The following is a 22,858-nucleotide window of genomic DNA, read 5'->3' as shown; positions in this document are numbered from 1 at the left end:
AAGTTTTTCCAATTTGCAAAATGGATGTTGAGACCAAGAGGTAAAGAAAGTAAATAAATTGTTTGTAAGTTTAAGCAAAATTATAAATTATATTGATAATAATTAGAGAGTACTTATTTTCTAAATTAAAATAAAAGTAGCATGCGAGTAGGATAAGGGAAAGAATAGGGAATAAGGGAAGAGGACAATCAGAAGTAAAACATTAATTTTAAAAAAAATTGCTTAAGCATTTATTTTGGTTGTATTGGATTAATATTACAATAATAAAACTATTCCTAGCCTTTGAATAACATTATTGCAGTCACACTGAAATGTATCTGTATTTTAACTAAAGCTTTCAGTAAAAATTGATGACTGAAGGAGATCTGAGTTCCTGCACATCTCTTAGCAGTCTAACAATGATTATAGAACTGCAAAATTAATGAGCCTCAAATTAAACTATAGTTGGTCTTTTTCCCCCCATAGAATGGAAAGAGTATATGAAAGCTGGATTTCTATCTGAAACAGTTAATCCTGTCTTGATTGGCTCATTGTAAAAGAAGCAGTGTGTGTATTTAGTTAATAATGTAAAGTATAGACATGGATAATAAAATATTTATTGGATTACTAGCTGGGATTATGGAAGTGTTATGTATGTGATGCAGTTAGTCTGGTTGAATAATATGGATTACATTGACTAAATTATCACAACAAAATTTTGCAGGGCTTTTTTCACTGTGCAAGTCTAATTGGTGATTACACGACCTCACAGATCATGCAAATTATATATTCATATTTTGTAAAGGATGAGCTTAATGGCCCAAAAACAGTCTTTCTGCATCCCACACTTAGCGTTATTATATGATCACATTTTGAAAGCAAAATAATTAGTATTCCTAGGATTTGTGGATCGAGGTTACTGGATGCAGGATAATTTTTTTAAAATTCAATCATGGGATTCATGGGCATAGTTGGTAAGGTCAGCATTTGTTGTCCATCCCTAGTTGGCTTTAAGAAGGTGTTAGTGAGCCACCTTGAACCACTGCAGTCTGTGTGGTTAAGGTACTCCCACATGTTGTTAGGTATGGAGTTCCAGGATTTTGTCCCAGCAACAATGAAGGAACAGCAATATATTTCCATGTCAAGATGGTGTGTAACTTGGAGGGGAAATTGCAGGTGGTAGTGTTCTCATGTGTCTGCTGCCCTTGACCTTCTAGGTGGTAGAGGCTGTGAGCTTGAGAGGGGTTGTTGAAGACACCTTGGCAAGTTGCTGAAGTTCATCTCATAGATGGTACACACTGCAACCATGGGATGGCAGTGGTATATGAGTAAATGTTTAAGGTGGTGGTTGGGAAACCAATCAAGCAGGCTGCTTATCCTGAATTGTGTCAAGCTTCTTGAGTGTTGTTGGAGCTGCACTCACCAGTTAAGTGGAGAATAATACATTACACTCCTGACTTGTGCCTCGTAAATGGTGGAAAGGATTTGGGGAGTCGGGAGGTGAGTCATTTGCTGCAGAATTCCCAGCCTCCGACCTCTTGTAGCCACAGTATTTATGTGGCTGATCCAGTTACGTTTCCGGGCAATGGTGACCCCCAGGGTGTTTTTGGTGGGAGATTTGACAATGGTAATGCCATTGAATGTCAAGGGGATGCGTTTAGTCACTCTTTTGTTAGAATTATTTTTGTTTTTGCTTAACTATGATGAAAAGTCTTGCAATAATTTTTTTTAAATCAAACATTATAGTAAGCTATGCTATGTGTATTGAATTGACTATACTTCAGTGGGAATTGTTTTATTGATGCTAAATAAACACTGTTGCAGTTATTGAATTCACAGAAGTGTCCATTGTGTAATGGATACACAGTCCAAGAGGTGTTATAAAGGTATTTGTTACTTAAGTGTGTTATTAAACAGGGCCAAATGAACACATAACAGAATCCAAATGTTTTACCAGCAAATGTTTGTGCTGTCACTACTTTATTCAGCTTGAGAACTCAACATACTGACCACATACAACACATATACTTAAAGGTTATTTCCCAACTCAGGTCATTAAGCAAAAGAAGCACTGTCTGAAAAAGGTGTGGATGTCTCTTGGGACCTCTGTCCCATCAAAAATAGGGATGATACTTTTTTTTGTTCTTCCATTGAGTAAACATTGTAAATCATAGCACAACATCAGCATAGAGCACATTCAAAGTAGCATTACAAACAACAATGCCACAAAAATGCAAAATACTATCATTGGTTCTGCTGTGTCCCATTAAAAAAAACTTGTCTATCCTAACCCCATCCTAGTAGAGATGAATGTCATACCTCTTTTGAACCAACCAGAAGGTTGTCAATAAAGAGGAACTAAGTGCCCCTTCTGAAAAGGGCACCACTATTATACTGTAACAGAAAAAGTTAAAACAAAAACGTTATAGGAAACTTAGCTAATCAGATTGAAGCAGCATTACGAGGGTGATGATGCTCTCCAGAACCCCCTGGTGCCCAGTGGTCATGGAAGGCCTGAAGTGTATGGGTGGACACCACATGCTCCCTCTCCAGGGACACCTGGGCACGGATATTGCCGGGGAAGAGAGGCAGGCGGTTGGGCCAAACGACCACCCACTGCCTGGACCTGTTCATGGACGCCTTGGTCAGGCCCAGCAGCAGTCCCACAAGGAGGTCCTCTAATTTGCCCACTCCCCTCTGCACTGGGTGGCCAAAGATCAGGAGCATGGGACTGAAGTGCAGCCAGAAATTGAGGAACAGCCCCCTCAAATAATGGAAGAGGAGCTGCAACCTTTCACACTCTACATAGATGTGTAACACAGACTCCTCCAGGCTGCCGAAATTACAGGCAGCCCGCGAGTCCGTGAATCGGCTAAACATTCTGTTGCATAGGACCACTGAGTGCAACACCCTCCAGGCCAAATCCCCAATGGACAGGAATGTTCTAGTTCCATGTTGCTAAAAAGCATGATCAGAATCATAATGGAAAGGAGATAAAGGGGGGAATTTTAACCTCAAGAATGGGTGGGTGAGGGGTTAAGATTTTTGATTTTTAGAGCAGGAACACAGCACAGCTCCAATGTGCCGACTTCTGGGTTTAAAGAGGCATGCTTGGATGCCAGCGAGAAGCCTATGCGCTGAAGTTGGGGATTTCCTAATTGAATGCGGTGGATACTTATTGGTGTAATTAAAAGGGTTCAGGAAACTGACCATGGAAATGGAAACAAGTTTGAGGAGCAGTTCAGTGAGTATTTAAACTTGTTATTGCCTCATCTGAATAAGAGCTCCATTATTGTAACTGGTGTCTTAGTTTCCTTTGGAAAACCTTTGGCGGAGAGTTCTTGAGTGGATACAGCTTTTTTTTCCAACCTTAGAGGCTTTCAGACTGGCAAGACCATGTTTGGGGGTGCATTGGATGTATTTGTCAGCACATCTGAAGAGGAAGATCATCAACATCCTTGGCAGCGACGCTGTACTGTGGTGGGATTAGCACATGCAGAGGAGGGAGGTGCACAGGAAAGGGTCCGAGGTCACAGGAGATTCTACTCATGTTGCAGAGTTTACTGACAGAGGCTCAGCTTCCCTAACCCCTTGGAAGAGCAATGCTTCTGCAGACCAAGGTTCTTACGTCAGGTGGGGTGGCATACATCTGCAGCCTCTCTGCTGGACCTGGTGGCCATGCATTACTAATGGTTGTGGAAGTTGTTGTATGATGGCTTTAAGAGTGATGTTCCTTTAAGAACTCAGAATGCTAATGAGCGAAGTAACAGGACGTAGTCATGTGACTAGAAACCATGTTCTCTCTGCACTGGAATACCATAAACAAAGGGCTTGGATATAGTTTGCTCTGTATTGTATATGCCAGTTTAACTGTTCATACACCCTCAAGAGATTTTCAAGGACCTGGAATCCATGAACCTCATTGTGTTGCTTAAGATAACACAAAGAATCTCATGATCGGGTGGCAGCAGTGGCGAAAAGACAAGATATAAACTTGGAAGTCCAAGGGTAAAACAGCAAACAAAATTTAAAAGCAATACAGAAAACAGAAGAGAAAATTTGAACCGATAACTGCAAAGTTAACTGCATACAATGGATCACTCATCCCTTGCAGTGACACACTAACAATGCAATGCAGCTATGGCAAGTTGGCATGGAAACCATAAATATTTTACCTGGTAGATACAAGTGGACCAGCAGTGGTAGGACTACCAGAGTGTAAAGACCTCAACATTGTGACTATCCATGAGATCCAAAGTACCCATTACAGCAGAAGAGGCCAAGGGTACACGCATTGAGTTACTCCAGGATTTACAACAAATGTTCCTGGACAGGTTTGCACCATAGGAGATTTCAAAGGCGATGCTGTGCTGTACCTCAGAGAAGATGCACTCCCTGTGTTCAGCCCCCTGTTGTCTGAGATTGAGTCACAGTTCTCCCAGATTCTCAGTGGTTCTGGGTTTGGAGAGTATCATCCCCTTTTCAGATATGCCACATCAAGGGAATGAAGATCCAAATTCAGATGGTGAAAGTTACTTGTCAACAGGCAGTGTTTCTTCGCACTCCAGCGAATCAGAAGAAGAGATTGACATTGTGACCATTGAGAAGCAAAAGCCGATGGTGGGGAGCATTGCCAAGGGGAAATTGCCAAGGACCGGAACCCCTTTACATCCTTTGGCCAGCATCAAACGGTGCAGTCCGGAAATCCAGCAACAGCACAACAATGCCCTCACCTCTGCTCTCTAGAGAACCGCCAGCACAAAAACGAGTCAGAATGGACAGGTAGCTCCATGAGGCCAAGCACTACTCCCCCAACAAGTCCTCGACCTTGAGCACCAGGCCTTCGGATGCAGAAGATGAGGCGAGGTAAAGGACACACAATATCCTGGAGAGGCAGAGGAGGATTGAGTTGCGGCATTGTTTGTTAGCTGTTCGAGATGAAGGCCAGAACTTTCCAAGAATGACAAGGCCTCAAAAGTGGACATCCTGAGAAAAGCAACAGAGTATCTTAGGCTGAAAGCAGAGCAACAGAAACTGAATGCAGAGAGGGAGAAACTTCAGAAAAAACAGTAACAGCTTATACACAAATTCTCCGAGTTGCAGGAGACACTGCTCGAAAAACAAGGGAGAATGAAGTTGGTGCATGACTGACATGCAGTGATGGAACAACAGGACAACAAACCCACTGGCAACGTGTCTGCAAACCAAAAACAGCCAAGGGTGAAATTCACACCCTCAAAAGGTTATACCGTAACAAGATCTGGAAGAGTTGTGAAACCACCGGAATGATATATGGACTCTTAAGTTTCTGCACTTGTAAATTTTCTGATCTCTATCCCTGTATAACTAATTTTGATATATTCCAATTTTATGTGTGGCGTGAAACAGGGCTGTTTGTTGTTCAACCTTACCCGTCTAAGAGCGAAGTCCAAAGTACGGAAAGTCCTCATCAGGGAACTGCTCTTTGCTGACGATGCTGCTTTAACATCTCACACTGAAGAGTGCCTGCAGAGTCTCATCGACAGGTTTGCGGCTGCCTGCAATGAATTTGGCCTAACCATCAGCCTCAAGAAAACGAACATCATGGGGCAGGACGTCAGAAATGCTCCATCCATCTATATTGGCGACCATGCTCTGGAAGTGGTTCAAGAGTTCACCTACCTAGGCTCAACTATCACCAGTAACCTGTCTCTAGATGCAGAAATCAACAAGCGCATAGGAAAGGCTTCCACTTCTATGTCCAGACTGGCCAAGAGAGTGTGGGAAAATGGCGCACTGACACGGAACACAAAAGTCCGAGTGTATCAAGCCTGTGTCCTCAGTACCTTGTTCTATGGCAGCGAGGCCTGGACAACGTATGTCAGCCAAGAGTGACGTCTCAATTCATTCCATCTTCACTGCCTCCGGAGAATACTTGGCATCAGGTGGCAGGACCGTATCTCCAACACAGAAGTCCTCAAGGCGGCCAACATCCCCAGCTTGTACACACTACTGAGTCAGCGGCGCTTGAGATGGCTTGGCCATGTGAGCCGCATGGAAGATGGCAGGATCTCCAAAGACACATTGTACAGCGAGCTCGCCACTGGTATCAGACCCACCAGCCGTCCATGTCTCCGCTTCAAAGCCGTCTGCAAACGCGACATGAAGTCCTGTGACATTGATCACAAGTCGTGGGAGTCAGTTGCCAGCATTTGCCAGAGCTGGCGGGCAGTCATAAAGGCCGGGCTAAAGTGTGGCGAGTCGAAGAGACTTAGCAGTTGGCAGGAAAAAAGACAAAAGCGCAAGGGGAGAGCCAAGTGTGTAACAGCCCCGACAAACAAATTTTTCTGCAGCACCTGTGGAAGAGCCTGCCACTCTAGAATTGGCCTTTCTAGCCACTCCAGGCGCTGCTCCACACACCACTGACCACCTCCAGGTGCTTACCCATTGTCTCTCGAGATAAGGAGGCCAGAGAGATGAGACGTATCTTTGGAAAGAAAGGGGATGTTGTATGATCGCTTTAAGAGTGATGTCCCTTTAAGAACTCAGTATGCTAATGAGCTAAGGACCAGGATGTCGTCATGTGACTAGAAGCCATGTTCTCTCTGCACTAGAACACCCTAAACAAAGGTTCTGTATATAGTTTGCTCTGTATTGTATATCCTAGTTTAACTGTTAATAAACCCTCTAGAGATCTTCAACGAACTGGAATCCACGTACCTCTTCGTGTTGCTTAAGATAACAAACTAATGACAAAAGCGACCACCACCCTCAACATCTTCAACTCCGGATCTTGCCAGGACAGTACCAGAGATATATCCGGGATCTCCCAGTTTGCTGCACATAAATGCTTAAGGCAGGTCACTGATAGATCTTTTGCCAGGGCCAATGTAAATTTAAATTTATCTTGTGATGACAGGAGCCAGAATGAGCAGACACTCAGATTCACCTCTCTGACTGGATTTTCACAGGCACAGGGTGCCATCGACTGCACACATATGTCATTTTAACCACCACCACAGCAAATAGGTGTTTTTAATAAACCACAAGGGATATTCATCCATCAATGTGTAGTCCTTGCAGGCCAGTGCCAGATTTCCACTGCAGCATACTGCAGCAGTCCAACTTTCCAGACCTTTTCATTCCCGGAAGCGGACTTAAGGACTAGCTCATAGGAGACAAGAGACACCTCCCCCCGCTTCAAACTTGACTAGTGACACCTGTGAGGAACCCCAACAATGAGGTGCAGGAGCACTACAGTGAGAATCAAATAACTACCAGGTGTGTCATTGAATAATTCATTGGAATTTTGAAGATGCGCTTCAGGTGCCGAAATAGGTCTGGAGGTGCCCTCCAGTACTCAGCAGCAAGAGTCTCCAGAATTATACAAAAGCAAAATACTGCACATGCTGGAAATCTGAAATAAAAACAAAATGCTAGAAATATTGAGGAGGTCAGGCAATGTCTGTGGAGAGAGAAACAGAGTTAATGTTTCAGGTCGATGATCTTTCATCAGAACACTCCAGAATGATAGTTGGGTGCTATGTTCTGTACAACGTTGCACAGCAGAGAGAATTGCAGGTAAGGATGACGAAAGGACTCATCACTCATCTTCGGAGGAGGGGAACAGAGAGTAGGTGGAGGAGGAGAATGATGATGAAGATGGAGCACCCATCGTTCACCAGCCTTTTCTTTGCTGCCCGGTTGCCCTAGTACAGCAAAGTGTAAAACATAAAAAATTAAATCTTGCGATCCACTCCCACCACCACCACCACTAAACAGTGGACAACACCGCACTAAGTAGCCCTCCAAGCACTTGTCCACCCATTGCTCAAGCGCCCAATGGGTATCATGATATATTGGCATTTATAATGAAACAAGTAAACAAGTGAAAGGGCGAGTTTACACTCAGACACAATAATGGGCAACATGTGGAAGTGGTGCTAATTAATAAATATTGTGTGTAATAATTTAAAAAAAATTAAGAACATAATATATTGTCAGTCACCCTTGTGCATACCCTTGGTGAATTACTATTTCTTCAATTTACTTTTCCTAATGTTGCTATATGGTGCATCCCATGTGGCTTCAGCAAAGGTAGAGACAGTCTCGTCAGATCCCTGCCCTAACTGTTGAGTTTTTTCTGGCTTATGCCCTGTGGATTTTGGAGGTGCCCCCCACAAAAGACTGCTCCAGTTGCAACTTTGCAGAGGCAGACTTGATCACCGGGTGATGATGCAGCTTGTCGGGTACTTGCTGAGGAGGTGGCAACAGGTGGAAAGTAGGAGTGCTTTGAGTGGAGTTCCCATTTCCTTGTCTCCTTTCACTAACATCTCTCTCCTGGACCAACACCACATCACTCCTGCCACTATGCTGCAGAGCAGCTTGACGGAGATCAGTGATGCATTGTAAAGCCACTGATAAGGTATCTGCCATCCTGTTTAAGGCTGCAGGCATCTCCTGCATGGCCGTGATCATGGCTTGCATGGACTCATTTGAGAGATCTGCTTGAAGCTCCATTGAGGCGGCCACTCTCTCCATGGCAGATAATCTCACAATTCACAAGTGTGAGGTGATGCATTTTGGCAGAAGGAGTGGGGAGAGGCAATATGTACTTAATAGCACAGTTCTAAAGAGTGTGCAGGAACAGAGGGACCTGGGGGTGCATGTGCATAGATCTTTAAAGGACATATTGAGAGAGTGGTTCGTACAGCATATAGGATTTTGGGCTTCATAAATAGAGACATTGAGTACAAAAGCAGGGAAGTAATGCTGAATCTTTATAAAGCTCTGGTTAGGCCCCAACTGGAGTATTGCGTCCATTTCTGGTCACCACACTTCAGGAAGGATGTGCGGGTCCTTCAGAAGGTGCAGAGGAGATTTACCAGAATAGTTCCAGGAATGGAGAATTTTAGTTACAAGGTTAGGTTGGAAAAGCTGGATTTGTTTTCCTTAGAACAAAAGAGATAGACTTGTCCAAGATTATGACAGACTTAGATAAGATAGACAAGGAAAAACTGTTCCCATTAACAAATGGTACAAGGACTAGGGGACATAGATTGAAAGATTTTGGCAAAGATGCAGGGGGAATATAAGGAAGCACTTTGTTACACAACGGGTGGTAATGTACTGAAACTCACTGCCCAAATGGGTGGTGGAAGCAGAAACAATCAATGATTTCAAAAGGAAATTGGATGAGAACTTGAAGGAAATAAATTTGCATGGTTACAGGGATCGAGCGGAGGAGTAGGACTGACTAGATAGCTCCGTGGAGAGCCAGCATGGACTGAATGGGTCAAATAGCCTTCTTCTGTGCCGTAAATGACTCTAAGACTCCTTTTGCTACCAATCCAGTTGTGATCGAGTTGGACTCCTCCATCCTCTCTACTTTTATGGAGAGTGTATGGCACATCTGTCAGTACCTGGCTAAGTTGCTGATGCACCTTTAGCATTCTCCTTCTCAATGATAGTTCCCAGTGGTCAGTAGGTGTGTCCATCTGAGCAGAGCTTAGGGAGGATTATGCGGCCCCCCACCACCCCACCATCCAACACAGACTCTCCATAGCTGTCCTGTTACCAGTATCTCATACTCTCACATGTTGACTTCGCAGATTCTGACCCACTCATTTGACTTCTGGGTTCCAGCCACGCAATTCCAACTCACCCCAATCGGAAACCTTCCTCTAATATCAGGGACAAAGTTTTTCTCATGTTTCGTTTATTTCATGAGTGGAAAGACCTAGTAACTTGCACATGACAAAGTCACAGATGACAATGAAGGTCTCTTTCATGGGCATTCCACAATTTCCAAAGGTCCTGTTTATACAACATATGGTGTGAGGATTTGTTTAAGTGAAAGTTATTTAAATTTTATTTAGTTTAATTAGAATTCTGACAAGCACAGAAGGCACTTTAATATTTCCTCATTGTGTCATGTGAGCTGTTAGTCCTTTTTTTTCGAGAGGTGACCTTTTATGTTGATAATCCCAACAGTATTATGTGCTAATTCACAAGTCTGTTGTACTCCAAATGATTTTTGCTTTCTCAGCAATCACTAATTTAGTATGAATTGACAAAAAACCTTAGACATACTTTCAAATCAATAAATAAACATTTTTTGAAAAATAAATCCTCAACATCTCTTCCATATTGTAGTGTACTGCAAATATGAAATAATATGGAAATTCATCATCCTATAGATGTATTGTATAAAGATTGCTCTCAGTTTAACAATACATCATTGCATATGCAGTCCTGTACATTAGATTGGACCAGAGCATTGGTAAACATAATGCTCCGATTCTCTACTGTGATACATTAAACTCATCTCAACATAATGAATTCTGGTTGAGGATACTCTCAAGATACTTTGATATGTGAAGGGTGTCGAACAGTCAGTCACTTTGGCATGTTAGTGTGTCTGTGACAATGGAGAGTTTTTGTGGTGCTTTTATTGATAGTGATATCGAAATGCTGCAGAAAAATCAGAGCATGGATATTGATTGCATAGTAATAATGGCCTCTCCTATACTGTACTAAGGAATTGAGAGCAGTAGGTCGATTGAAAGAGCTGACCTTTAGTCATGTCCTTCAGATTCACCAACCTGTCCTATATTCCCAATAGAGTACACGTGGTCATATATTATTAATTAAAATGGCATCTGATATTTCATGTTAACATACTATTCTGAAATTCTAGTTATTTGATTGCATTGTATACAATGTAAATTTACGTAGACAAATTACACACATGGGGCAGGATTTTGTATTCCCACCACCAGGAGCGGCAGCGAGCGCGGGAAATGGCGGCCGTCCCCCATGGGACCTGCGCCGCTGCACTGCTGTGATTCCCTGGCGGGTGGCCAGTTTACATATTGACGGTGGCCACTACCACACCCCCCCCCCCCACCCCCAATTTACATGGCGGGGGTGACATTGACAACGTTGTTCATGGTGTCAGCTGATGAGGAAGCAGGTGGTGGCGCCATTTTTAAAAAGCTGCCAGCCCTGCAGACTGTTCAACAAAATGCAGAATTGACACCTTCCCCCCCACTTCCCTGTAAAAATACTGCAGAGGTGACCCCTTCCCCACCTCGTTGGCGCCAGCTTTCCCTAGATAGGAAAGTGAACAATGACAGTGAAAGTGACAGTGCCGCACGTCGCATTGAAGATCGGGAACTGAAGGTAAGATCGCTGCGGGTTACACTTAAATTAATGCAAACATCTAATTAGCATATGGAGAGCAGGGTTCTGTCACAGAGCGGTGGAGGAGCTGCAAAGAGCTTCCCTGCTGCCGGGAAGATCAGGCTCGGCAATCCTGCTGTCGGGTTCCGTGGTGGAACCCGACATTGGGGCTGGGAACAAAATCCAGCCCATGTGGTGTTGACTGTGTGTGCAGATGTTGGTAATACAATTAGATATCCATTTTTTCTTTTGCCACCAATATTTCTTGTAAATTAAAAGGCAGTTTAATAAACAGACTACTTACGAACTAATATAAAAACTAAATACTGCGGATGCTGGAAATCTGAAATAAATGCTGAAATAAAAAGAAAATGCTGGAAATACTCAGCAGTTTTGGCAGCATCTCTGGAGAAAGATACAGATTTAATGGGCTGGATTTTCAAACTGGGGTCGGGAACCCGGCACCAATATGATTTCTGGATCCCGACTGCACTGCAACTGTGTCGCTCACACAACACTATCTTGAAATGTAAATGCCCTAATTGGGCCAGTGGAGAGCTCAGTGCCCAATTAGTGCCCCAGACAGGAGACGCTGCAGCCTGCCACTGCCTTACAGAAGAGAACAGGCAGCACATCGGAGGGCCAGCAGCCTCACCAATCACAAACATGGCCAAATGGAGCAATTGGAAGATAAAGCGCATGATCCAGCGCAAGATCCCCCAGTTCCCGAAATTTTTCAGGTTCAAAAAAAAATTTACCTTCTGCCCACTTTGAACCTGATAGCTGTGCTCAAACATGCATCAAACTGTTCAGGTTTGACGATTTCTACTTTGAAAATCGCCTTCTCACCCTCCCCAGCCCATGAACAAGGATCTCAAGGAGTATAATGGACCATTAATTGGAGGCAAACAGGTTTCCCATACCCCACCTTCTGTCCTCTCTTTGAAAATTGTGTCAAGGTGGTGGGATCCAGTACCGCCTTGTCAGGAAACTGATTTTCAAATTGCACCCGTGCCCACAACCCTTCCCGACCCCACCAGCAATTGAAAATTGTGACCAATGTTTCAGGTTGATGTCCCTTCATCAGAACTGTTGGCCATTGACCTGAAATTTTGGGCAGAATTTTCACCCCCATGTGGTTTGTCGGCACCATCCCAGGCCATTTTCCCAGAGGTGGGATTGGGGCAGAAGGGTTATCAAGTTTACGGCCAAGTAAGGCCAATTATTATAGGCCGACTGGAATTATCCAGTTGGCCTGCGAGCTCCCTGCAGCATCAGGGCCAGCTGCCTGGAGGCGGCCTTTTGGTGGCAGACTGGGGTTCCAGTGCTCCAGACAGGCTTTGAGGCCCTCCTCACCTACCTGGTGATAGCTGCGGCCGCAGGCCGCCCTGTGGATGGATTTTCCCTCCACAATGGTGGCCCGGCAGCTGTGGCCATTTTTAAAATTTAGAAGTATTGAAAGTTGCTGAGAAGGTGACATATATTCGCCTTCCAGCTTCGAGAATCTGCCTGCTGTCCTTAATTGGCCAATTCAGGGAAAATCACTGCCAGGTGACTGTTTTGTTTATTCGTTTGGGGGATGTGGGTGTAGCTGGCTAGGCCAGCATTTATTGCCCATCCTTAATTGCCGTTAAGAAGGTGGTGGTGAGCTGCCTTCTTGAACTGCTGTAGTCCTTGGGGTGTTGGTACATCCACAGTGCTGTTAGGAAGAGAGTTCCAGGATTTTGACCCAGCAACAATGAAGGAACAGAGATATAGTTCCAAGTCAGGATGGTGTGTGGCTTGAAGGGGAACTTGCAGGTGGTGTTCCCATGCATCTGCTGCCTTTGTCCTTATAGGTGATAGAGGTCATGGGTTTGGAAGGTGGTGTCTAAGGAGCCTTGGTGCATTGCTGCAGTACATCTTGTAGATGGTACACACTGCTGCCACTATACATCAGACTATGAAAGAAGCAGAAAGGAAGGATAACTCAGGAGTTATTATTAGAGATGTTGGAAATCATGAGGGTAAGAAAGCTAGCATAAAGGCACTTTACCTGAATGCTCGTAGCATTCGTAACAAGGTTGATGAGTTAACGGCACAAATCATCGCGAATGAATATGATTTGGTAGCCATTACGGAGACATGGTTACAGGTTGGTCACGACTGGGAGTTAAATATCCAGGGGTACCAGACTATTCGGAAGGACAGACAGGAAGGTAAGGGAGGTGGTGTAGCTCTGATATTCAAGGACAACATCAGGGCGGTGCTGAGAGATGATATAGGTTCTATGGAGAATGAGGTTGAATCCATTTGGGTGGAAATTAGAAACTCTAAGAAGAAAAAGTCATTGATAGGCGTAGTCTATAGGCCACCAAATAATAACATCACATTGGGGCGGGCAATAAACAAAGAAATAACTAATGCCTGTAAAAATGGTACGGCAATTATCATGGGGGATTTTAATCTACATGTAGATTGGTCGAACCAGCTCAGTCAGGGTAGCCTTGAGGAGGAGTTCGTTGAGTGTATCTGTGATAGTTTTCTTGAACAGTATGTAATGGAACCGACGAGGGAGCAAGCAATCCTAGATCTAGTCCTGTGTAATGAGACAGGAATAATTAATGACCTCATAGTTAGGGATCCTCCTGGAAGGAGTGACCCCAGTATGGTTGAATTTAGAATACAGATGGAGAGTGTGAAGATAAAATCCAATACCAGGGTCCTGCTCTTGAACAAGGGGGACTACAATAGAATGAGGGAGGACTTGGCTAAAGTAGACTGGAAACAAAGATTTTATGGTGGGACAGTTGACGAGCAGTGGCGGACTTTCAAAGCAATCTTTCAAAGTGCTCAGCAAAAGTATATTCCAGTGAAAAGGAAGGACTGGAAGAAAAGAGGTAATCTGTCATGGGTGTCTAAGGAAATAAGGGAGGCTATCAAATTGAAAGAGAAGGCATACAAAGTGGCCAAAAACAGCATTAAACTAGAAGATTGGGAAAACTTTAAAGGTCAACAGAAAGCCACAAAAAGAGCTATAAAGAAAAGTAAGATAGAACATGAGAAAAAACTAGCACAGAATATAAAGACAGATAGCAAAAGTTTCTATAAATATATAAAACGAAAAAGAGTGGCTAAAGTAAACGTTGGTCCTTTAGAGGATGAGAAGGGGAATTTAGTTATGGGATATGATGAAAGGCATTGAACAGGTATTTTGTATCGGTCTTCACAGTGGAGGACATTAATAACATGCCAGTAATTGACAAAGAGACGAACGTAGGTGAGGACCTGGAAACAATCATTATTACGGAAGAGGTAGTGTTGGGCAAGCTAATGGATCTAAGGATTGATAAGTCTCCTGGCCCTGATGGAATGCATCCCAGGGTACTAAAAGAGATGGCGGGAGAAATAGCAGGTGCACTGGCGGTAATTTTCCTAAATTCACTGGACTCTGGGGTAGTCCCAGCAGATTGGAAAACAGCAGATGTGACGCCACTGTTTTAAAAAGGAGGTAGACAAAAGATGGGGAATTATAGACCGATTAGCTTAACCTCTGTAGTGGGGAAGATGCTTGAGTCTATTATCAAGGAAGAAATAGCAGGGCATCTCGATAGAAATTGTCCCGTTGGGCAGACGCAGCATGGGTTCATGAATAGCAGGTCATGCTTGACAAATCTTTTGGAATTCTATGATGACATTACGAGCAAGGTGGACAATGGGGACCCAGTGGATGTGGTGTACCTAGATTTCCAAAAGGCCTTCGACAAGGTGCCGCACAAGAGGCTGCTGCATAAGATAATGATGCATGGCGTTAGGGGTAAAGTATTAGCATGGATAGAGGATTGGTTGACTAACAGGAAGCAGAGAGTGGGGATAAATGAGTGCTATTCTGGTTGGCAATCAGTCACTAGTGGTGTGCCTCAGGGATCGGTGTTGGGACCGCAATTATTTACAATTTATATAGATGATTTGGAGTTGGGGACCACGTGTAGGTTGTCAAAGTTTGCAGATGACACTAAGATGAGTGGCAGAGCAAAGTGTGCAGATGACTGTGAAACTTTGCAGAGGAAGATAGATACATTGAGTGAGTGAGCAAAGGTCTGGCAGATGGAATACAATGTTAATAAATGTGAAGTCATTCATTTCGGTTGGAGTAACAGTAAAAAGGATTATTACTTGAATGGTAAAAAGTTGCAGCATGCTGCTATGCAGAGGGACCTGGGTGTCCTTGTGCATGAATCGCAGACGTTTGGTCTGCAGGTACAGCAAGTAATTAGGAAGGCAAATGGAATTTTGTCCTTCATTGCTAAAGGGATTGAGTTTAAAAGCAGAGAGGTTATGTTGCAGCTGTATAAGGTACTGGTGAGGCCGCACCTGGAGTACTGTGTGCAGTTTTGGTCTCCTTACTTGAGAAAGGATATACTGGCACTGGAGAGGGTGCAGAGGAGGTTCACTCGGTTGATTCCGGAGTTGAGGGGGTTGGCTTATGAGGAGAGACTGAGTAGATTGGGATTATATTCACTGGAATTCAGAAGAATGAGGGGGGATCTTATAGAAACATATAAAATTATGAAGGGAATAGATAAGATATAGGTAGAGAGGATGTTTCCACTGGCAGGTGAAGCTAGGACAAGAGGGCATAGCCTCAAGATTAGAGGGAGCAGATTTAGGACTGAATTAAGAAGGAACTTCTTCACCCAGAGGGTTGCTAATCTATGGAATTCCTTGCCCAGTGAAGTAGTTGACGCTTCTTCAGTAAACGTTTTTAAAGCTAAGGTAGATATCTTTTTGAACAATAAAGGAATTAAGGGATACGGTGAGAGCGCGGGTAAGTGGATCTGAGTCCACGAAAAGATCAGCCATGATGTTATTGAATGGCGGAGCAGGCTCGAGGGGCCGGACGGCCTACTCCTGCTCCTAGTTCTTATGATCTTATGATCAGTGGTGGAGGGATTGAATGTTGTGAATGGGGTACCAATCAAGCGAGCTGCTTTGTCCTGGATGGTGTCAAGCTTCTTGAGTATTGTTGGAGCTGCACCCATCCAGGCAAGTGGAGAGTATTCCATCACACTCCTGACATGTGCCTTGTAGATGGTGGACAGGCTTTGGGGAGTCAGGAGGTGAGTTACTCGCCGCAGGATTCTTAGCCTCTGACCTGCTCTTGTAGCCATAGTATTAGCTCCATAGTATTTATATGGCTACTCCAGTTCAGTTTCTGGACAATGGTAACCGCTAGGCTGTTGATAGTGGGGGATTCAGCAATTGTAATGCCATTGAATGTCAAGGGGAGATGGTTAGATTCTCTCTTGTTGAAAATAGTCATTGCTTGGTACTTGTGTGGCATGAAGGTTACTTGCCACTTATCAGCCCAAGATGAATATTGTCCAGGTCTTGCTGCATTTCTAATGCGGGGTTGTAATTCCCATTTGACCCCCTATTAACTCTGTTTCTCATTTTCCCCAGACGCTGGCAGACCTGCTGAGCTTTCCAGCATTTTTTGTTTTTATTACTTGTTAACTAATGTGCACTGTGATTTAGAGGTTTCTGTAAAACTGTTTGCCTATATGGTCATATGTTGAATATCTTTTCAAGAATGAATGTAACCTAACAATCTTGAAAAAAGTAACATTCTGTACCGTTAAAATTGTATTGATCGAAATTCCATGCATTTTCAGAAAGATACATGAAATACCTAGCAATTTACAAAATTATTTTACATGTATAACTACAAAAATGCTGAAAAGTGAAATTGATCATTATAAGAATGTATTTGTACTAAATACTGAAGCAATTTGCACATGAAATTATTTGTATGATCAATTATTACTGTAATGGTTGATCTATTTTGATAAATCCATTGCACCATTGTATTATATGTCGAGGTTGTGTAAGAAAAGATAGAACTGCTCAAAACTTCTGTTCATTATTCTGCTCATGATCCAGACCATTTTCATCATCCTATTACTGAAATACCTGGCTTTGGGATGTTGTTCTGAGGTGGTTACAAAGATCTGTGTGGACTGTAATAATTTTTCTGTTTCAGTCCCAGAGATTCAGTTCCTGTAGAACATGATATTGATTATCTGTCACTATTTGAGATTAAACATTTATGGAACATAGGAATACTATTTTGACCATGCAACTCAGATATATTTATTGAAAAAATCCATTTTATTTAGTTGTTACAAAGATGATTTGCGATATATTTTTAAATGTGCTTTTCTTTATATTTTTGTGAGGATTAAAGTAACTTTGTTCACTTCTATTTATAAGTAAAGAACAAAATATTTATGCAATAAATGTAAATGTCAGAAGAATGTTTTTGTTACTTTTTTTATGACATCTTTACTATCTTCCTTTACTTTAATAAAGAAGAAAATACTTTTAATGCATTTAGCAATTGCAAATTTTTATGTCATTTGCTCAGATAACATTGAAAAACGGTGATAAAACACCATGAAGTCCTGAATCTTTCTTTGTAATGTTGTTACCCTGTAAGATCATTTAATGGCATTTCTTAAAAGGCTCTTTTTAGAAAGGAGCCACTAGTATTCTGAATTTCAAACCATTGTTGAATGTTTTATTTGTTTCTCCACAGTCTCTGGATGGATTTGTATTTGCACTAAATCAAGAAGGAAAATTTTTATACATCTCTGAAACTGTCTCCATCTATTTGGGTCTTTCACAGGTAAATAAGATTAATTTTCCAGTAATATGTGTTGTAACATTTCTGTAATGAAAGTGTCCAGAAAACCAGTGCAGAGCCATTTTGGGTATCATGAAATAATAAAAATTGGAATTTAAATATTTTAAATTAAAATGTGGTATTTCTTTTGTGATATAAATTTATATTTAAATGCTAATCTCCTTCACGAACTCTTTTAATAGTTGTAGGAAAACAATTACACAAGTCCTGCGCAATTGTCTTATGAACAGTATTAACACACGTACATACCCTGCTTATAAGTTGCACCCAAACTTTAGTCACCACTCCACCCACCGTGGAAAGAAAAAATTATCAACTTGCATCCACATGGCACCCCACAACTTGCTTTAAACAGTGTGGATTAGATACTTCTTTGTCTTGCGTTTCTTGTTAACCATATACTTACTCATTTACTGTGTTGTATATTTTAATTGAAACTGAGCTATTGGCTTTTGCAAATTGAAATTATAATCAATGATCTTTGTGACTGAATAATTCTCATTTTAACTGATATACTGCATTAGGCCAATATAGCCACAAGGAATGTTGATGATAACTATATTAGTCACATGTGTGCTAAATGTATATGTTTTCTGATTGAAGTAGGTTAAGATTGCTATTTGTCTGCCTTGCATGCAATTTTATTTTTAAAGTTTCAATTGTTGATATCGTGGAGCTCAAATCTACAGTTCTTTGCCTAGAACAAATAATTGTGTTGCGTCGTGAAGTAGGTAATATTTGAAGTAATAGTTGAAGGATTTCACTTAGTAAGAGGGCCAGTAACTGAATTTTCCTGGTAACCAGTTCTTTTTCAGTTAATATTGATTCCATTCTGCAAAGACTACAGAGTAGGTATCAGAGGGAAGAATTCCTTTCTTTGATATGTTTCCTAGCTGATATGCCTGCATCTTGTTTCAGTGAAAACATTTAGAGGTTGAACTATCAGATTTTCTATTATTATCTGATCTAAACAGCCAACTGAATAGATCAGGTAATAATAACAAATCTAATGTACAATTTAATTCTCCTCATTTTGAAACTTATACTACAGTAAGTTTCAAAGTGAAGCAAAATTATTTTTAAATTGAGTCACTTTTCGAAAAAACATCAATTTAGCACTCAATTAATCGAACAGACAAAAGAACATAATCAAAACAAAAACATAATTTCAAGACCACTGCAGATATACCATAATATGATCAGATAAACTCGCTCGTAGTCAGAAGGGGCTATTTTAACTCCTGGATAGTTGACCGGAAAAACACATCGGCAGACCATTCCGGAGATGCAGCGGGAGGCCTGGTCCATTTTACCAACCAGCCCTCATTTAAATGGAGTTGGCAAGCTTCCCACTCCAAATGAGCATCCTGAGAGAGCTTGCTAGATTCAGGCCGATACAATTTTGGATATCGCAGAGGCAACGGACCAGCAGCAAAGTAAGCCATCGTTGGTGGGGGGAAGGCATTTAGGAAGGCTATTGGGAATGTGGATGGGGTGTTCCCAGTGACCCAAACTATTATTATGGAGTCTAAATGTGCACTCTGGAAGTCCTCCGCTATTAGTCTGTTAGATTCTATTAAACTGAGCGATCATGGCGGATATTCAATGTAGCAGGCTGTAAAAATGATTTTGGGGCCCTATCTGCATTAAAGGGTCCTGATTAGTATAAATTCATAAGGCTGCTGCCTGAGACAGATGGGCCCTCAGCCACCTGGATTTAAGATAACTAGGGTGCTAGTGATAAGGGAGCTGCTTTGATTTTAACTTTGGTTTCAACCAAGTCGAAGAAGTAAAACTATCCCCCAGTGTGTTAAGAATGGGCCTTATGAGGGCAGCTTGCAAAACTTGCATTGCATTTGCACTGCCACTTAGTGTTGATGTGAAGCAATTTGAGCTTTGAACCAAGACTAGACATTCAGAGTAAATTGGAGATTAAAGTAGAGTCAGCCTTTCTGGAGGGAATAATCTCACATTGTTTCAGCTTGACACCACATGGCATGTAAATCCAGTGCAATGTCAAACCTTGTTTACAAAATACTGAGGAGTCTGTTGAACCTCCTGGAAACACATTAAACTTATTTTCCCTCAATTTAAACAATTTGAACTTAGGATATGAGCATGAGTCAGGACCATTTCGAGGTCCCGACCCTGCCCTGACTGTCAGCGCACCCACCTGCAAGATCTTCCCAGAGGCGGCCAATTAAGAGGCCACCTCTGGGTCTGCCATCCAATTAAGGACGGTGGGCGAGGCTCTGAAGCTGCAGACCCTAAGGACAGCAGCCTCACCACCAGAGGTGGGCACTGCCAATGTCGGAGGGGGAACATGAGGGTGCCTCCATCTTGAGGGTTCCTCTGAACAGGTTTGGATCTGTTTAAAAAAACTCTTGGCACAGCTGCAGCCACTGACCATCCTGAGGAGGGGTGTACTAAGTAGCTGTGGCCTGCTGATGACCATGGCTCCAGTGGAGGGATGGTTGTAGGAGGCCTTGTGGGGTTCCCCAGGCCAGCCGCAAACAAGCCGCCTCCAAGCAGCTGCTGGGCTTGACCCTCTGTGGGGGGGGTGGGGGCGGTACTTGTTCGCCACTGGGAAGTTCCCAGTGGTGTCCTCAATTATCCCATAAATGGGCAGTTAAAGATGAAGATTGGCTGACCCCTGCTGCTGGGTGGGTAGCCTCTGCAGTTGATGACCCACCTCTGGGATGGTCACCTGGAGGTGGAAACATGTTGACCCACCCTCCCGATGCCAGCTTCTGTGAAATTCTTCCCAGTCTCACCGTCAAGCCTGCCACGGAGGGATTGGGAAGATTCCACCCTTGAAGAGCAGGGTCTCACCCCCTTGCCACCCCTTAAACATTTACATTTCCTGCTGTTGAAAGAGATCTTGATGTATGTGTGCATTCAGGTGAACATAAAGCTCTCTTCTAAACAGGACAACAACAACATCAGCAACTCACATTTATATATCATCTTTAACATAGTCCCAAAGTGCTTCACAGGAGTATGATCAGACAAATTTTGACATGATCCACATAAGAAGATATTAGGACAGGTGAATATATTTCCAGCCAAACAGGAAGCAAGCAAGGTAACCAAAGTTCTGCCTGACTGTAACTGGAACAGCAGCTACCTATTCAGTTCCCCCCATCCCTACTGGCTACCAATTGCCAAGTAGTGGGCCTGTGTCAGGATCATTTGGACCAATCATCTGAATCTCGCAACACAGCCACATTGACGTAATTGTGAGTGCATTGGGTGCATTCTCCCTGACTAACACCCAGTGTGGGGAGAGGAAGAAAATTCATCCTGTCTTTCAAAGCCTTCTAAGTATTTTCATCACTGTAGACAAAAACCTTTGCATAATACCTAGCATCAGCACCTTCTAACACCAGTGCCTAAATGAAACTCTTAATAATGTCAGTTTAAAGCATCTTGATTACAAATCTGCAGGTTGGCCTACACTCTAACTGAGCTGGGATGGCAGGAGAGAGTGCAAATCTGAACTCAGTATGAATGATAACTATAAGGGACTTGCTTTCTAATGCTGGCATAACATTTATGCAGTCAGATATGTTGTCTAACCTATTCACAGCCAGATTGCTAATGTTACTAGGGCTTCCAACGGGGAGCATAGAATATTCCATTCATACCTCATTTTTCCCATTATGATTTTTTGCAGTTTTTTTTGCATGTAGAAGACCATGTCAAGTCAGGTTATGTGCCAGTCCACCAGATTATATTTATTGTTAATGTGTGATCACTGAATTATATAACACTATTGCTAATAATACATACGCTGAATAAATATACTTACCCCCTTCAGACAGGATTGTTGGCAAAATGTACTCCAAGACAAAGTACTAATATTTTTTAAACCTTATGCAGCATGAGCCATCATCATTAAAAATGCTAAAGTTTAATCAAATTAGTTTGTGCTGATCTGTGGAGTTTTAAGGTTTTCCAGTCTCTTGGGTCATTGCATGCTGGTATTTATGAAAGTACAGTTGCTGTCGCATTCTATTTAAGATTTTGAACTTTAAGACCTTGGCAATCTATTGTAGGGTTATAAACACAAGGACCTCCCTTGTGGCTTATTAACAGAAATGGAAGTTAAGAGCCATTGTTATCATGGGATACCACTGAAAAATTAACCTTTTTATGGCTGATAAAGTTTGGTTACAATTTTCAAATAACATCCATATAGTCAAGCAAGAACTACGCGGCCAGTTGTGCACAGTTTCTTGGTTATAATTAAGCCAGTGCCAACTCCCAACAAGGATGATTCCAGGCCAAATTTGGTTAGTAACAAAGCTTCCACTTGGAAGATAAAATAAGGTGATGAACATTTCTCTTGTTAATTGAATTATATCTAATACTTTCCGATTCATGCTTTTTTCCCATACTCTTTAATATCTTTCTTTTTCTATCAAACTCCCAAGTAAACATTGTGGTTCAAGCAATAGCCACTTGTAACATATTTTGTAAGGTGCTTTCTTCTAAACTGCCTCCTTTACACTTCCTGTACTAATCCTAAAATTGTGCACCTTTGTTATAGATTCATCAATCAGTGGAAATAATCTTAACTATTTACCTGTTACACTGTTTCGTAATTTTTGTTATCAGTGAAAACCACCTAGTTTTTTCAAAACTTTCATTATAAATATATCTTCTCATCTCTGGTATCATCTTGGCAAATCAATGTTGCATCTTTTCCGTGATTTCAATATAATTGCTATGACTGAATGCCCAGACTATTCCAAATATAGCCTATGCAATATCTTGTAAGAAAGAAATAAGAAAGAACTTGCATTTATACAACACTTTTCATGTCCTCAGGATATCTCAGTGTTTCACAGCCTATAATTTACAATTGTACAAACCATCATCTTGTTGTATTCAATGTCTTTTTATATAAAACACAGAATCACATTTATCGTTTTTGTAAGTTTTTTCCATCAACAATCTATGATCTGCATCTATAGATCTCTCTGCTTTTTTTCTATTTCGGGAGTATTTCCATTTCCTTTTATTTTT

General features: G+C 42.1%; 1 protein-coding gene across 9 annotated transcripts in view; it reads left to right on the top strand.

The window, feature by feature from the left end:
• The window catches only part of LOC137373856 (neuronal PAS domain-containing protein 3), a 1,451,864-nt gene that overhangs the window by 927,090 nt on the left and 501,916 nt on the right, over positions 1–22,858 (top strand). For all 9 annotated transcript variants that reach the window (XM_068039328.1, XM_068039327.1, XM_068039336.1 and 6 more), the window contains one exon: positions 17,720–17,809. In XM_068039328.1, the coding sequence (XP_067895429.1) occupies positions 17,720–17,809 (90 nt within the window). The remainder of the gene's footprint in view (positions 1–17,719; positions 17,810–22,858) is intronic.

This window comes from Heterodontus francisci, chromosome 9, assembly GCF_036365525.1.
Source record: "Heterodontus francisci isolate sHetFra1 chromosome 9, sHetFra1.hap1, whole genome shotgun sequence".
Lineage (NCBI taxonomy): Eukaryota > Metazoa > Chordata > Chondrichthyes > Heterodontiformes > Heterodontidae > Heterodontus > Heterodontus francisci.
This window is presented reverse-complemented; position numbering and strand designations above follow the sequence as displayed.